Source organism: Dendrobates tinctorius, unplaced genomic scaffold, assembly GCF_039654945.1.
Source record: "Dendrobates tinctorius isolate UK_male_01 unplaced genomic scaffold, ASM3965494v1 ptg000159l, whole genome shotgun sequence".
Taxonomy (NCBI): domain Eukaryota; kingdom Metazoa; phylum Chordata; class Amphibia; order Anura; family Dendrobatidae; genus Dendrobates; species Dendrobates tinctorius.
Window position 1 is genome coordinate 18,263,880 of NW_027361826.1, and position 18,559 is coordinate 18,282,438.

The 18,559-nt window shown below is 39.8% G+C and overlaps 1 protein-coding gene and 1 long non-coding RNA gene across 4 annotated transcripts in view; one reads left to right on the plus strand and one right to left on the minus strand.

Annotated features, from left to right (window-relative positions):
• Positions 1-18,559, plus strand: part of GRAP2 (GRB2 related adaptor protein 2) — a 311,259-nt gene that overhangs the window by 250,423 nt on the left and 42,277 nt on the right. For all 3 annotated transcript variants that reach the window (XM_073549594.1, XM_073549593.1, XM_073549595.1), the window contains one exon: positions 942-1,061. In XM_073549594.1, the coding sequence (XP_073405695.1) occupies positions 942-1,061 (120 nt within the window). The remainder of the gene's footprint in view (positions 1-941; positions 1,062-18,559) is intronic.
• The window catches only part of LOC141052360 (uncharacterized), a 173,143-nt gene that overhangs the window by 77,203 nt on the left and 77,381 nt on the right, over positions 1-18,559 (minus strand). The gene's annotated exons all lie outside the window — the stretch shown is intronic.

Genomic DNA, 18,559 nt, shown 5'->3' on the forward strand with positions numbered 1-18,559 from the left:
GCCCATGGCCATGCTATGTATTGTTACGGTGCAGTCATGTGGTCATTGATTTTCATACCTATTAGTGGGTGACTCAAGGGCTGAAAATCACTGGCAGCAAAAGTTGCTTCATTTGATTTGTGACCGGGATTGTACCGCTAAAGTTTCTAGCAGATATGATCCAATATATGCAACCCATGTGATATGAATTCTGTACAAATCTTTGTGTCGGTGCAATGTGATATGAATTCTGTACAAATCTTTGTGTCGGTGCAGATGTATAAATCTTACGTTCGCCACTGGATAAAAATAGTTTAATGAAGCCACCAGTGGGCACACACAAAAAAAATAACAGTAATAAAAGTGATGGTACAGGAATAATTCATTGACTGCAGTAGTAACCTTACAGCACTGAACATCCTGCGGAAACGTCTGATTAATAACCGGGACTAGTGTGCCAGCCACCGTAGATTGGAACATCTCCAAAATATATCCGATGGAAGCTCTCATTCTGGCCCGAGGCCTCAAATTTATAGTGCATTTCATTATGCAAGTCTAGATTATACATTAAAAACCAGATTGCAGCTAATGTGTGGCATTTTTAGGCCTTTCCAGTAGAAAGTCACCAGGCAGTAAAATTAGCTTCGTTATGCACATAATTAGGCATGTATTTGTCCAGTATGACTTTGATGAATCATTAGGTGCTGTGTATTAACACTGAGTGAATTATGGATGAATAAAGCTTTTTTTATAAATTAGTTTGTGCCAATTAGCTGATATCATTAAAATGCAACCGAAAATGTGTTTTGTCAAATTGCAAATGTCTGTCAAATAAACTGTCCCCATTCCCCGCTTCACTGCATATCATTACTTTAGGATATAGGCTATGAATTTGCACACACCATGTTGATTGATGCATATGTTTTATATGAAGAAATATTCTTTTTCTTCTGACATGGCAGTTGGTATTGTGAAAACATCAGCCGTATCGAAGCCGAGAACATCCTCATGAGCAAGCAAGTTGGGTATTTCATCATCCGTGCCAGTCAAACATCTAAAGGGGAATTTTCCATCTCAGTCAGGTATGTTTCTGCCATGCCTCCATTACACTTTTTAAAAGCATGTATAAACTAAAGTTTGCAACTTATACAAGTTCATCAAGTTTTCTATTAGAGAAATACAGTATATCTGTCACGCTGTGATGGTCTTCTGTAAAGGAGAGGGGCCTCAAACTGTCCCTAGAACTGGGACCCTAACTATCCCTGTCCCGGGAGTACTCTTGAAGGTAGAGAAGCCCGGGTCTCCGACCTTGCTATGTTCCTGTTAAACCCTAATCTGTCTCCTCCCTCACCCCATGAGGCATGGAACAGAAAAGTGAGGTAAACAAGACACAAAGACAAAACAGGGATAACAGAAAACCTCTATCATACAACAGCACTAGCCAACAATAAGGAGGAGCATAGTGACAAGAAGGAATAAACTAAATGGGAATAGGGACCATGAGATAAACACGCACATACTACAGCAAACTACAGATAACTACTACAAGAACTCCTCTCCAACCACTTAGCTTTAGTCCACAGCACAGGAAGAAGAATCTTTCACTGGCAAGGACCAACCGCCCAGAGCTAGTATATATAGAGGGAGTAAATGATGAGCAGTGGCAGCTGAGAAGAAACATGCTGTATGATCTCAGGAAGCATGGAAAGAGTCCTTAACCCGCTCAGCACCAAAGGAAACCAAATCCATTTAAAATAGGACATGAATCACATCATCTCTAAAGAAAACCTGTGATTCATTACTCAACATGACCATCTAACTCCAGATCTTCTAGGGGGATGTGACACCCTCCTGACAATATTATTGGGTTCATATCATATCCACAACATTCTGATTCCACCCAGTCTGTGTGACCGTTGCTTTCTTCATAGTCTAAAGGATTGGTGGCTGCACATGCTCACTACTGTGCCATTCACACAGGATATTTGGGCCCTGACTTCTTAAAGGGAATCTGTCACCAGGTTTTTGCTACCTCATCTACCGCAACATAATGTAGGAAAAGAGAATCTGATTCCAGCAATGTATCACTTGGGTTACTGGGCGCAGATCTATCAGAGCTCAGAAAGCTACCCCCCCAAAACACTGATTGGCAGCATTCTGTGTACATTGTATAGTGACAGTAAGCTGCTAATCAGTGGTGTGGGCATAGAATGACCAGGAGGCATGAGACACCTAGTCCTCTAGTGATAATACCCTGTTGATAAAACACTCATTATATTGAAACAACAGCACACAGCCTAATAAGTGACACAACCCTGAAATCAGTGTCTCAGCCCCTACAGTATGTCGCTTTCAGATTACATCGGAAATACCTACTGACAGACTCCCTTTAAGATATTTTCTGGTGTAAAAAAACCTTAAAGGAAACCTGTCAGGTCACCCATGCTCTCCATCCAGCAGCATTTACCTATGTGTGATTAAACTCCCTGCCTAACAATCCCCGTATAACGTAATTCATTTAAATAAATGCTTTAAAAAAGCATTTATAATGTCCCCGTTTCCTTTGCTAATGAGGGCTTTGAATAGTCAATGGGCATTAATTGCCCCAGATTAGTCATCCCTCTTTACATGTTATCATGCCCCTGTGGCCGTTCAGCCGTGTTCTGAACTTCCGGTCATGCACAGTGCGTCTCTGAAGCCGAGAAATGTACACCTGGCTTCAGAGACGCATCGACGATCCTGAAATGTGTGTCGCGCATGCGGTAGATTTGCATGAGCTGGCAATGAGGCCAACTTGCACAAATTATGTTATCATGCCCACAGAGACATGGAAAAAGGGCTGACTAGTCTGGCGCAACTGGGTTAGAGAGCATGGAGGACCTGACAGACTCCCTTTAATAATATGAAAAACTCTTGCTCAGCTAGTAAGTTACAGAAAATATTTGAGAATTTTGCCTTTTTCATACCAGTTCTGGACGACTTTAGCAAAATTGATAGAGAATGGGCGAGGTGGGGTGTGGTTATCCCTGCCTGTCTAATTCATGAAAAGTTATGAAAGTGGCATAACTTTTAACAGAATTTACTCCACTCAGTACAGTACATTTCTGACGCAGGAACACAGAACTTTTAAGTTGCTCCTATTCATTAAGTGGTGTGTATCTTACTGAATTAGATGCATTGTACTACAGCACTCCGATAATTAAAGGGAAGCAGTCAGTAGGTTTTTGCTATGTAATATGAGAGCGGCATGATCTGGAGGCTGAGACCCAGAAGCAAACTATGTGTCACTTACTGGGCTGTGTGCTGTTGTTTCTTTAATATCAGTGTTTTATCAGCAGAAGATTATCACTAGAGGACTAGGTGTCTCGTGCCTGTTGGTTAACTGCTGTCTATAACCCCACCCCCACCACTGATTAGCTGATTGTTGTCAACATATAGTTTATACAGAAAGCTGCCAATCAGTGATATGGGTGGGGTTGTACATAGCTCAGCATTCAAAGCAGTGCTAGATCTGCAACACAAAAAACTGTGATTGTATCACAACTGCTGCACCCAGTGAGCTAAGTGATATGTTGCTGGAATCAGGCTCTCTGCCCCTACATCATACTGTTCTCAGATGGGAAAACAAATGAGTCAAAATAAGCACAGATTAACTATGGTAAATACTGAAGACATAGCTTCAATCCAAAGACTAAGGCATAGTGCCTGTCAACAGATAAAAAATGGAAATGCTCCCACCACGAATATATAAACAAAAACAAAAATGGAGCAAAAAAACACCATCAAATATAGAAAAGCAATTTATACTTTATTAATCCACATAGATAGAAAAATACATGCCAATAATAAGGCCTTTATAGCAGGAGAAGAGGGAGAAATACTGTGGCCAATACACATGAAAACACTGCGGCCGAAAATCATAAATGTGCGCAATCACATTAAAGAGTAAAGGGGCAAGACCTAAACAATATCTAAATGCAAAGGAATGAGCATATGAGCAATAAAATGATGCATAACAATAACCAAATCAATATGCCCATATGTAGTAATATCAATATCAATGCCGCGTACCCATGGTTACTGGTGTATCTGTGTACCTCCCTGTAACCCCCTGACGCGTGTTTCGCGTTAGGTGCTTTCTCAAAAGGGGTACAGGGAGGTACACATTCCTTTGCATTTGCATTTGCATCCTTTGCTCATTCCTTTGCATTTAGATATTGTTTAGGTCTTGCCACTTTACTCTTTAATGTGATTGTGCACATTTATGATTTTCGGCCGCAGTGTTTTCATGTGTACCCCTGTATTGGCCACAGTATTTCTCCTTCTTCTCCTGCTATAAAGGCCTTATTATTAGCATGTATTTTTCTATCTATGTGGATTAATAAAGTATAAATTGCTTTTTATATTTGATGATGTTTTTTTGCTCCATTTTTGTTTTTGTTTATATGTTCTCAGATGGGGTAGCAAAAATCTGGTGACAGATTCCCTTTAAGACCGAAATCTGCAAAAACGGTCTTAAAGAAGCACTTCCATGTATATATTATTTTTATTAACCCCTTAGTAACATAGTGCTAGAGCCAATTTGGTACTTAATGACCAGGCCAATTTTTACAATTCCGACCACTGTCCCTTTTTGAGGTTATAACTCTGGAACACTTCAAAAGATCCCACTGATTATGAGATTGTTTTTTCGTGACGTATTGTACTTTATGTTAGTGGTAAAATTTCTTCGACATGACTTGCATTTATTTATGGAAAAAGTGGAAATTTGGCAAAAATTTGGAAAGTTTTACAATTTTCAAAATTTAAATTTTTGTGCCCTTAAATCAGAGAGACATAGCACACAAAATAGTTAATAAATAACATTTCTCACATGTCAACTTTACACCAGTACAATTTTAGAAACATATTTTTTTGTTAGGACGTTAGAAGGGTTAAAAGTTGACCAGCAATATCTCATTTTTACAGAATTTACAAAACCATTTTTTTTTAGGGACACCTCACGTTTGAAGTGAGTTTGGGGGTGGGGTCAATATGCCAGAAAATGCCAGAAAGTGACACCATCCTAAAGATTGCACCCCTCAAGGTGGGCAAAATCACATTCAAGAAGTTTATTAACCCTTTGGGTGCTTCACGAGAACTAAAGTAATGTGGAAGGAAAAAATGAACATCTTACTTTTTTCACAAAAAAAATTACTTTCAAACCAAACTTTTTTATTTTCACAAGGGTAACAAGAGAAAATGGACCAGAAAATTTGTTGGGCAATTTCTCCTGAGTACTCCGATATCCCGTATGTAGGGGAAAGCCACTGTTTGGGCACATAGCAGGGCTCAGAAGGGAGGGAGCACCGTTTGACTTTTTGAATGCAAAATTGGCTGGAATCAATGGTGGGCGCCATGTATCTAAACAGTGGAAACCCCCCAATACTAACTACAACTGTAACACAGTCCTAACCCCAACCCTAACCCTAATCACAAGTCTAACTCCAACACCACAACCCTAACACCAACACCCCTAACCCCAACACAACCCTAACCCTAACCTCATCCTAACCCAAGTCCTATACCTAACCCTAGCCTGAACCCTAGCCCAACCCTAACCCTAGCTATAACCCCAACTATAACCCCAACCCTTACCCTAGCCCCAACCCAAACCAAGCCCAACCTTAACCCTAGCTATAACCACAACCATAACCCTAACCCTAGCCCAACCCTAACCCTAGCTATAACCCCAACTACAACCCCAACCCTAACCGTAGCTATAACCCCAACTATAAACCCAACCATAACCCTAACCCTAATGGAAAAATGGAAATAGATATTTTTTTTAATTTATTTTTTTACCTAAGGGGTGATAAAGGGGGGGTATGATTTACTCTTTTTTTATTTTGATCACTGTGATGGGGTCTGTCACAGTGATCAAAATGAACCAATAGGAGAAATCTGCTATTGTTGCTGGGTGCCGGCTGGTAGATCTCGGCGGGCGCACTGCGCATGCGCCCACCATTTTTTTCCAGGAAAAAGATGCCGAGGGCTGGGGGACAGAGCCTGAAGTGCCAGGGGACATCACCGATACTGAGGGTACTCGGGGGACCCCATTTCTCTCTCCTCTGATGTGCTAGATCACATCAGAGGAGAGAGAAATAAATGGGGAATATTTTTTTTTTGCAACACCAGGGTTGGTAAAAACCAACCCAAATCATGTTCTCTGGGGTCTCAGCTACCTCCGATACCCTTACTTCCCAGTGCCATTAAAAAGCGGCGCTGAGGAATAAGTACCCTTAACTGCCGCTGTTTAAAGGCTTATTGGTGGTCATAAAGGGGTTAAATTTGTGTATACTGTATATGCGTGTAATGTAATGTGAGTATATTAATCTACTCACCTACCACTGCCTTCTCCAGGATCCGGCGCCTATCTCTTTTCTGTGGCATCACCCTTCTTACACACTCTCCAGGTCACGCTGTGTTCTGCATGACCTGGAAGTGACTTTTATAATGTAAGCCTATAGAGTGTCAGACAAGGGTCAGAACAAGGGCTTTCATTGTAAAAGAGACTTCGGGCTCATGCACAGAGTGAGCCGGGTAATCTCAATTATGGTGACGTCACTCTTGGTGGTCTCGGAGGTATGCTTGGGATGATTGTCCTGTTGAAGGGTCCAATAACACCCCAGCTTCAGCTTTCTCTAAGAAGAGCATCACCGAGCCATCATCAACTTTCATTCTAGGCAGAATTTACCAGGGTATTATTGTATCTACAGTACCATAATAGGTAGGATTAGGTTCACAGCGCTGTTGCAAATGGAAACCTATGATTTCAGCAATTAATGGCATTTGTTCTTGAACATGAGAGTTGTTTGCTGCTTTTTATAGTTATCATACTAGAATGTGTTCTGTGCATTTCAACCTGTTAATTTTTAATAAGAGGAAAAGCAGGAATTCTATAAACCTTATTAGAGCAGCAAACTACTAATACTCCTGCCTAGTGCTGCTATACATTCAGCCATTAGTAAGTACCCTTCCATCCTTATGTTTAGGAAATTCCCATGATGACTAGATAAAAGGACTTGCAGACAATATAACATGTAAAATGATAATGAACAGAATGCCACAACCCTACATATATTGTAGGGCTTCACACTCTCAGGTAGATATTAGGTAGCGTTCACACAGGGAATGTGGTTTGGTCCACAGGTGCAGTTTTATTGTAGACATAATCGAAAGCTGAATAGAGCTAGCCTATCATTTATGCCATTCGAATGCCAATAAAAAAAGATTTTCAAAAATAGCACATTTGTTTTTTTAAGCCCTTTATCCAAAAATTAATTTAAAAAAAGTCTATGTGTCCTTCAGGTCCAAAATTAGATAATGTCCTTAAGGGATTAAGCCATAATTACAGTTTAAGATAAATTTTGACATTTTGGGACCAATCCAGAATTTTTGGGACACCGTGCATGCGCTCAGCTTAAGTAGCCATGAACATATTCCCTCATGAGCCTCCAGCAGCTAAATAGCAGATGTTCACAGAGCAATCTGTAATCTTCAGAGATTTCAGACGTTACAGTAAATTCTGTAAAAATAAAATTATCTACATCTCTAAAAAAAGAAGTTACTCGCAACTGAATAATATAGTTATGGCTTCCTAGTACATTGAAAATTTATATATTTTAGGCTTTCCTTCCTTAAAAAAAAATAAAAAATGTAAAAAAAAGTTTTGAGCCTTAGAATACGATGACACAAACTATTTTTTTTTACAGCAATGGACTTGTTTTTCACATGGCAAACTGTAATTTTTGCTTGTACCATTTTGGGATATACAGAATATGCTTTTTATGATAATTTTTGAGACAGACGAGGTGATCAAAATCAACAACTATAGCATTATATTACAATTTTCACAACATGGGCTAAATATGCAATATTCATATATCTATTAGATTTTTACTTTTTTTAAAGGAGGTGAGTTAAACTTTAATGTTTCTTTTTTATATTTTGAAAAAAAATTAAGTTATTTTTTACCCCTAGAAGGCTTGAGCCTGCTATCTCTTGAACACTTGTATTGCATTGTACTGTCCTGTCTATGATTTTCTATTAAGACCACATTCACACTTTCAGTATTTTGTGAGTATTTTACATTAGTATTTGTAAGCCAAAATGAGGAGTGGGTGATAAATACAGAAGTGGTGACGTGTTTCTACTGTATTATACTTTTCCTCACATTTTCCCATTCCTGGTTTTGGCTTACAAAAACCGAGGTAAAATACTGACCAAATACTGAACATGGCCTAAAAGTTAGGCCGGAGTCACACTACAGCAAGATACGGCCGAGTCTTGCAGGTTAAAACCAAGCTCTGGCACCAGGACTCCGGAGCGGAGCGTGCGGCTCCATGTATTGCTGTGCGGCTGCACACTCCGCTCTGGAGTGCCGGCGCCAGAGCTTGGTTTTAACCTGCGAGACTCGGCCGTATCTCGCTGTGTGTGATCCCGGCCTCACAAAGAAATCAGTTGGCATTAAGACCACGTTCACACATTCAGTATTGGTCAGTATTTTACCTCAGTATGTGTAAGTCACAATGAGGAGTGAGTGATAAGTACAGAAGTGGTGACGGGTTTCTACTGTACTTTTTCTCAGATTGTCCCACTCCTGGTTTTGGCTTACAAATAGTGAGGTAAAATACTGACCAAATACTGACCGTGTGAAAATGGCCTAGATTCATTGATAGGGAGAGACAGAGATAGGAGAGTCACTGTGTCGTACGCCACTCCTAGTTTTGTCTCTCACCAAAAACTCAACCAAATGCTCTACATGTGCATGTGGCTTTAGGATCACTAACATGGCAGGCCTCTGTGGCTTCATTATTCAGGGAGACAAGCAGTAACAGTGCACTGGATTCTCAGCCTAACTGCTTAAATACAATGATTGTAATGAACTACGGCATCTCAATGGTTGAACTATCACAATCAGAGCTGGTTACATGTGGGTGTCAGGTGTATAACAGAGTTGGCACCCACCGTCTATGAAGTGGCATCAGCTACTGCAAATGCAGCTTTTTTATATCTATTTCAGAAATCTCTTGCATATTCTCTTTATTTTTTATTCCCGACTGAATTTGAAAACAGCAGCGTTTTTGAATTCTGGAGCATGTCAATTCTTTCAGCATTTTCTGACCCATAGAAAGCAATGAGAAAGTGAAAAAATGCTGCAAAAAAAACTGCAACAAAGAGGTTTTGCAGCGTTTTGCTGCATTTTTGGTGATTTAAAATAACTTTATTAAATATGCACTGTATGCAAATCACACATGTAATGCATACCAAAAAAACAGAAAAAGCAGCAAAACCATCATTTTGAATGCAGCTTTTTTACTGCCAAGATAGAAAATGTTTGGGCACCTTTGGGGATTTGTGTGCTCAGATAACTTTAACCAAGGTTACAGACCTTAATTACCCTGTTAAGAGTTATGGCTTGTTCACTATCATTATTAGGAAAGGCCAGGTAATGTAAATTTCCCAGCTTTATAAAAACCCTGCCTCCTCTAACTTTGTGCCAAAAAACAGCAAACATGGGTTCTTCTAAGCAGCTGCCTAGAACTCTGAAAATGGTTGAGGTCCACAAAGCAGTAGAAGGCTATAAGAAGAAAGCAAAGCGTTTTCAAGTTGCCCTTTCCTCAGTTTGAAATGTAATTAAGAAATGGTTGTTAACAGGAACAGCGGAGGTCAAGATAAGGTCTGAAAGACCAAACTAAATTTCAGTGAGAGCTGCTCATAGGATTCCTAGAGAGGCAAATCAGAACCTCTGCCTGAACGCAAAAGCCCTTGAGAAAGATTTAGCAGACTCTTGGGTTGTGTTACATTGTTCCACTGTTCAGAGATACATGTACAAATTTTGCCTTCATGTAAGAGTCATCAGAAGAAAAGCTCTCCTGTATCCTCATCATAAAAGTCAGAGTCAGAAGTATGCAAAAGAACATATAAGCAAGCCTGATGCATTTTGAAAACAAGTTCTGTGGACTTAAGGTTAAAATAGAACTCTATGGACACAATGATCAAAGGTATGTGTGGAGGAAAAAGGGCACAGAATTTCAGGAAAAGAACTTCTAGACAATCGTTAAGCAAGGGGGTGGATCAATCATGCTTTGGTGTTGTGTTACAGCCAATGGTAAGGGGAGCATTTCACGGGTAGAAGGAACGATGGATTCAATGAAGTTTCAACAGATTCTTAATGCAAACATAACAACATCTATACAATCTGCTGAAGTTGAAAAAGGGTGGCTTCTACAAATAGATAATGATCCTAAACACACATCAAAATCCACAATAGACTACCTCAAAAGACGCAAGCTGAAGGTTTTACAATGGCCCTCACAGTCCCCTGATCTGAACATCATTGAAAATCTGTGGCTATACATCAAAATAGCACTGCATGCAAGACGGCCCGGGAATCTCATAGTACTGGAAGAATGTTCCAAGGAAAAAAGGATGAAAATCAGTCAAGCAAGAGTTAAAAGACTCTTGACTGGCTGCAAAAAACATTTACATGCTGTGATACTTTCAAAAGTGGGTGCTACTAGGCACTAACCATGCAGGGTGACCAAACTGTTGCATTGGCCCATTTTAATTTTTTTAATTTTTAAAATGTAAAAGATAAAAAAAAATACATATACTGTATATACAGTTGTGTGCAAAAATGTTTGCCCCCTTCCTCTTTTACTATTCTTTTGCATGTTTGACACACTTAAATGTTTCAGATTACCAAACAAATTCAAATATTAAACAAAGATAACACAAGTAAACACAAATGCAGTTTTTAAATGAAGGTCCTTATTATTAAGGGAAAAAGAAATCCAAACCTACAGGTCCCTGTGTAAAAAAGTGATTGCGCCCCCACCTTAAAGCATAAATTAACTGTGGTTTATAACATCTTTGGGAAGCTGAGTTCAAATTCCCCAGCCACACGCAGGTCTTATTAATGGCACACCTTTTATCAATCAAGAAATCACTTAAATAGGACCTGCCTGACAAAGTGAAGTAGACCAAAAACTCTTCAAAAAGCTAGACATCAGTCACGATCCAAAGAAATTCTGGAACTATTGGTAAACAAAGTAATTGAGATCTATCTGTCTGGAAAAAAGGTTATAAAGCCATTTCGCAAGCTTTGGGACTCCAATGTACCACAGTGAGAGCCATTATCCACAAATGGTGAAAACATGGAACAGTGGTGAAACTTCCCAGGAATGGTTGGCCAACCAAAATTACCCCAAAAGCGCAGCAATGACTCATCCAATGGGTCACAAAAGACCCCAAAACAACATCAAAAGCTCCAGAGGCCTCACTTGCCTCAGATACGGTCAGCGTTCATGACTCCATGATAAGAAAGAGCCTGCATGACAGAGTTCCAAGACAAAAACCACTACTGAGGAATAAGAACATAAAGGCAAGTTTTAGTTTTGCAAGAAAACATTTTGATTATCCCCAATACGTTTTGGAGAAAACTCTGAACTGATGAGACAAAAGTTTAACTTTTTGAAAGATGTATGTCCCATTACATCTGGCGTAGAAGTAACACAGCATTTCAGAAAAGGAACATCATACCAACAGTAAAATATGATGGTGGTAATGTAATGGCCTGGGGGCTGTTTTGCTTCTTCAGGACCTGGAAGACTTGTTGTGGTAAATGGAACCATTAATAATGCTGTATACCAAAAAACATGAAAAAGAATGTCCAGCCATCTGTTTGTGACCTCAAGCTGAATTGCACTTGGGTTATATAGCAGGTTAATGTTCCAAAACACACCAGCAAGTCCACCTTTTGAATGGCATAGGAAAAACAAAATTAAGACTTTGGAGTGGCCTAGTCAAAGTCCAGACCTTAATCCATTGAGATGCTATGGCATGACCTTAAAAAAATTGGTTCAAGCTCAGAAACCCTCCAATGTGGCTGAATTACAACAATTCTGCAAAGATGAATGGGCCCAAATTCCTCCAGAGCGTTGTAAAAGACTCATTGCTGGTTATCACAAATGTTTGATTGCAATTGTTGCTGCTAAGGGTGGCCCAACCAGTTATTAGGTTTATGTGGCAATCATTCTTTCATACAGGGCCCTGTAGGCTTGAATTTCTTTTCCCCTTAATAATAAGGACCTCAACCCCTTCCTGACATTGGACATACTATTTCATCCATGTGCCCTGAGACTAAATGCCCATGAACAGAATAGTACGTCATCTTCAATCAGCTGCGCTCATGGTGCTCCGGACATATTAACACCTGACACACTGCGATCAAACATGATCGCAGTGTTCCGGTGGCATAGGGAAGCATTGCGCAGGGAGGGGGCTCCCTGCATGCTTCCCCGAGACCCTCAGAACAGCTCGATGTGATTGTGTTGCTCCGAGGGCCTCCTCGCTGTGGGCCCCTGGATCCAAGATGGCCTCAGGGTCCTTCCAGGTCCAGCAGGGAGGTGGTTTCTCAGTGCCTGCTGAGAGTAGGCGCTGAGAAGCCTCCTACACTGCCTGTCAGATCACTGATCTGACACAGTGCTGTGCAAAGTGTCAGATCGGCGATCTGACTTTGCATAGTAATGTCCCACCCTGGGACAATGTAAAAAGGTAAAAGAAAAAAAATTAAACATGTAAAAATAATTTTACAAAAATTTCTAAATAAGGAAAAAAAAATATTCCCCAATAAATTAATTACATAAATTAATTATTCCCCAATAGTTTTTTAGCTTAATGATGGTGTCCAAAAAGTTAATCTCAGTGCTGGAGTAGTTGAGTGTTAAATTGATGGTGGGATGAAATTGATTAAACTGTTCGTGGAACGTCTTTAGCTGTTGCTCAGACTCCGTCCAGATGATTAAAATATCATCAATGAAGCGGTAGTAGGCCAGTGGCCTGATGGGGCATGAGGACAAAAAGTCGCTTTCAAGCTTGGCCATGAAAAGATTTGCATACTGTGGAGCCATTTTACTTCCCATAGCTGTGCCAGTCTCTTGTAGATAGATCTTGTTGTCAAATTCAAAGTAATTGTGGGTGAGGATGAATTTTATAAGTTTCACCACAGCATCAGCATCAGTCCCTGTGTTTAAGCTAAAAAACAATGAAATAGAGACATCCCTGTATCAAAAGCCAATCAACCGTCCAACATACCTTAAATGGGACAGTTTCCATCCAAAACACATAAAGAACTCTATTATCTATAGCCAAGCCATCAGATACAATCGTATATGTTCCAACCCCATGGATAGAGACAAACACCTTGGTCGCCTCAAAAAGACCTTTTTGAAACAGGGCTACCATGAAAGAACAATTGAAAACCAAATTACAAGAGCCACCAGAATGTCAAGGAATCACCTGCTACATTACAAAGCTAAAGAAGAAAATAACCAGGTGCCTCTAGTGGTCACCTACAACCCAAATCTTGAAGTGCTAAGGGGAGCTGCACGGAAATTACAACCTTTACTACAAAAAGATGCCCGATTACAGTCCATTTTTCCAGACCCCCCACTGCTGTGTTTTAGGCAGCCCCCAAATTTAAGAAGCACCATTGTCAGAAGCTCCCTGTCTGCTCCAGCAGCTGCAGGAACCTTTCCTTGCAACCAGAAAAAATGTAAAACCTGTCCATTTATAATGACCACTGACAAGATAAAGATCCCCAACTCACATCAGGACTACAAGATCCCAGGTACTTTCAGCTGCATTACATCTAATGTGGTGTACTTAATTATTTGTACTAAATGTCCAACTGGGGGTCTGTATGTGGAGGAGACAGGGAAAAAGCTTAGAACAAGGATGAATTCTCATCGTCACACAATAAGAGAAAAAAGAATGTTGCAAAACATTTTTGTATCCCTGATCACAGCAACATGGATATGAAATTACTGGTATTGAAAGGTAACTTCACATCTCAGCGAGACAGACGTGTTTGGGAGTATAAATTTATGACGACCTTTGACACTCTCAGTGCTGGAATGAATGTGTCGCATGGATTTATGTCTTTTTACATCAATTAAGGAATTTGCTTTCAAGACCTTGTGGAGGCATCACAACACATTAGGAGACCCCAATCAGAGGACTATAAAACATCCGGACTCCTTATCTATGAACTGGTCCAATATTTATGTTTCTCCCTCTCCCATATTGATAGTTCTGCTTCACGTCACTTGTCTTATCTATTGCATTTTTTCTGTGTTGTATTGTGCATAAATATGTGACTCTTCAGATTTTGTACTAGTCCAGCCTGAAGAAGAGACCTGAGTAGTGTCGAAAGCTTGCAATGTGTTACAATCTTTTCAGTTAGCCATTAAAAGGTATCAACCACTGAGGACTCTCAATTCTGAATATTTTTCTGAACAGAAATCCATTGCTGAGCTTCAAGACAACGCTGACCTCCTTATTCTGCAAGCAGATAGAGGAGGTGCTGTTGTGACTATGAATGCTGGTCTTTACAAGAAACTCAACCTGCAGGATTTGGAGGATATAAGTACACTGAGGACTCTCAATCCTGAATATTTTTCTAAGTACTTATATTGAGTTGAGACAGGATCCTACATCAGATTTCAATAAAAAAAATGAATGTCTTGTTACATGAAGATCTAGGAACGAGTGCCATTACAAACAAAATTATGAAGTATCTGTATGTAGAGAATCCCATTATTCCAGTTTATCACTCACTTCCTAAGGTTCATAAGGACATTTTTCCTCCACCTATGAGACCTATAGTCTCTGGTTTAGGTTCCTTTTGTGAAAGGCTTAGAGAATGGGTGGATCATTTTTTGAAACCTCTATCCCATTGACACCAGGTTTTCTTGGGGATTCCAGGGATGTTGTTGGGAGTCTTGGAGAAAATACAGAGGCAGAATAATTATGCTTGGTTGTTATGTGATGTGGTGGGACTTTATCCCTCTATCCCACATCATATAGCTTTGAGATGCATTAGGTACTATTTACATCGGTACAGCTCATATGATATAAACATTCAAAATTTTATTATTTCTGCAATAGAGTTTCTCCTTGAACACAACTATTTTTCATTTAACAATAGATTTTTCTTACAAAAACAGGGCGTTAGCATGGGAGCACGCTTTTCCCCGTCCCTTGTTAATATAGTCATGGCTACATGGGAGGAAAATTTCATTTTTTGTGATGATAACCCTTATAAAGATGGTATTGTTTGGCTAGGAAGATATATTGATGATTTGGTGTTTATTTGGGATAAAAAAGTTTTGGGAGATACTTTTATTAGTGATTTTTTCAACTATCTAGATACCAATGACTACAATCTTAAATTTACCAGCTCAGTACATAATTTTTCTGCCAATTTTTCTGGACTTGACCCTAACAGGTGATTTAATCACACATTAGATTAATATTTTGCCATACAGGAAAAATACGTATTGTAATAGTATTCTAATGGCTAATTCCAATCATCCCAAACATACTATTAAAAACATTCCTCTTGGTGAATTGATTCGGCTAAAAAGAAATAGCACACAAGAATCCATCTATAAAAAAGAAGCGGACTTAGCGTGCACCAGATTAAGTGAACGAGGTTATCCCAGTTATTATCTGGAAAGAGCAAAAAAACTGGTAGATAATATGGATAGAGCCCATTTGTTGCACTCTAAAAATAAAAAGACAAAATGCAATAATATTGGTAATGGTTCAAATAATGTTACTTTTACTACAACTTTTAGTCCCCAGTATCATAATATTGTTGCGATCATTAAGAAATATCTGCCCATTCTGTGTCAAGATAAAATCTTAGGCCTCTTTCACACATCAGTTTTTCGCCGTCAGGCGCGATCCGGCTTTTTTTTGTAAAACCGAATCCGGCGAAATGCAATGCCGGATCCAGTTTTTCCCCATTGACTTGCATTAGCGCCGGATCGCGCCGGATGGCATTGCGTTTCATCCGTTTTTTGCCGGATCCGGCTACTTGTCTCATTCCGGCGTCTGGAAAAAACGGCTACTGTAACGTTTTTTGTCTCCGGCAAAAAAGCCGGAAGCGCCGGATCCGACGCTTCCGGCTTTTTGCCACAATGAAAGTCTATGGGCGCCGGAATGCGCCGGATCCAGAAAAAGACGGATCCAGCCACCGGATCCATTTTTTTAAGTCTGCGCATGCTCAGATCCAATTGGCCAGCCTCCAGGAAACAGATATAACCTGCTAGACGGATCCAGCAGAAAAATGGATCCGTTTCTACAGTTCTCCAAAATTTATGCCGGATCCGTTTTTTCTAAAAATAGCCGGATCCTGCCTGACGGCAAAAAACTGATGTGTGAAAGTAGCCTTAATAACACTGGTAGATAGTGAATCTATTTTTTTTTGTTGCTAAACATATGCCCCCACTCTAAGTTCACTTTTATCTTCTAGCCTTTTCAGGGATCCCTTGTCTCTCAACTCACAGGATACCAACTGGTTAAAAACCAAAGGTTTCTATGGGTGTGGAGCTAATGTGTGCAAATGTTGCAAGCATGCCAAAAAATCTAAAACATTTATGTCTATGCCCAATAATAAGACTTTTGATATTCTTTCATATATTAACTGTAATACCGCCAATGTTATCTATTTAATTAATTGTGAAATTTGCAACAAACAGTATGTAGGTTGCACTATGAATACTTTAAAAAAAAGGATCAGAAAACATCTTTCTGATGGAGTTAATTTGCCACCAGCAGGAGCCTCTGTAGTTTCCCGACATTTTTCACAAATACATGGGGGTGATGTCAAGGGTTTTTCTTTTATAGGCATTGAACAAATTAAAAAAACAGAAAGAGGGGGGAATTATCACAAAAAATTCTTGCAAGAGAAAGCAAATGGATGTTTCTTTTAGATACAAGGTTACCGCATGGATTCAATGACAGAATGGATCTAGCAATACATTATAAATAACTTCTGATATCATGTTTTTCCAAGTAGTGTTATTATATCTCAGTCACAATGTTTTCATTATATAACACCGTTGTATTATTGTAATAATGTGTGTTTTTAATTATTTCTTTATCCTGGTCAGATAACTTTGTTAGCGCAGGTACTGTTCACACTGATGCTTTTTTTCTCTACTTGTTTCCGGAAGCTATAGAGTTAACATTGAAGGATGTTATCTACACCTGTTACTACTTCTTGATTATGAGGTTAAGAAATGTTTTTTCTACTTAAGAATGTTGGAGTATTCCAGAAGCAGTACGAGACCGTGAAGAAGGCGGCAGTTGTTACCGCCGAAACGCGCAGTCTGTTCAGCATTATGTCTGCATCTCGTACTCTGGATTTTTTAAATTATCTGCAATAAAAATTCTTGGATTTTATCATACCACCTGAAGTTTCCACTTGCTGGACTTTTCTGCCTTGATTTATATATATATATATATATATTTGCCTGAAATACAAAACTTTAGGTCTTTATGGCTATGTGCACACGTAAGCAGAATTTTCCTGAGCAAAACCTCCTTCCCAGGAAATCCGCATTTTTATTTTTTGCGCTTTTTTCCTGTTTTTTTGCTCGTTTTTTGCGTGTTTTTTTCCGGAGCATCCACATTCTCAATGATTATAGTTGAAAATCCTGATTTTTCCGCAAAATTAGTGAACTTGCTGTGTTTTTTTTGCGGAAAAAAAACGCATCATGTGCACCAAAATAATGGGATGCTTCATGTACGAGTTTTTTAAGTGTTTTTGCAGGGAAAAAACGCGAAAAAAGCGCGAACGTGTGCACACAGCCTTAAGCCCCCGTTACACACTGCAATATCGCTGTAAAGTCACCGATTTTGTGACGTTGCAGCGATATTGCTAGCGATATCGCTGCATGTGATACTTACCTCCGACCGGCTCCCCCGCTGGTTATCGCTGATCGCGCGAGAAGCTCCTGGACCATTCCTCGTCGGTCACTTCCTGCGGCGCTTCCTGCTGTGATGACGAGCGACGCGTGGAGCCGGGCGCGAGGACGCAGTATCGCCGCGTCTGACAGGTAAGTAGCGATCCCCGTCCCCAGCGATGTCGCTGGTGAGATCTGCCTGTGTGGCAGCTCACTAGCGACCACCTAGCGATGCACCAGCGATCCTGACCGCGTCATATCGCTGGTCAGGATCGCTGGTGCATCGCTAGGTGTAACGGTACCCTTAGAGTTAATTTAATCTTCAACTTGCTTAGCTGTTCACAATAGCAGTCATTTTGATCGGGGGTGCCCAAACTTTTACATGCCACTGTAGCCTAAGAGTTACCAACCTAATGGTCATATACAGTTTCTTATTCTTCTTTTTCAGTCATTTTTAGCAAAATTCCCATGTGTAAGATTCTATCTCAATTATTGTTCTTTGGTTTTCCCAGTAGCTATGTTTCAAAATGTTGATTTACATCAGCCGACCAGCAGGACTAAATGAAAGCAGATCAGCTACTTATTAGCTGACCGCACTTCAGATGCACACTTTACAATCTGTAATAGATGGTTCAATGCAGAAAGTCTGCCAGTATTCTCGGCAGCACAAGTCCTTGTTACAGAGGATGATCTTCTGCCGAGAAGAGAACTATGATCATTTGGGCAAACCATTAGATAATTTCACCTGATGAATGAGCATTTTTGTCATTCGTAGTGTG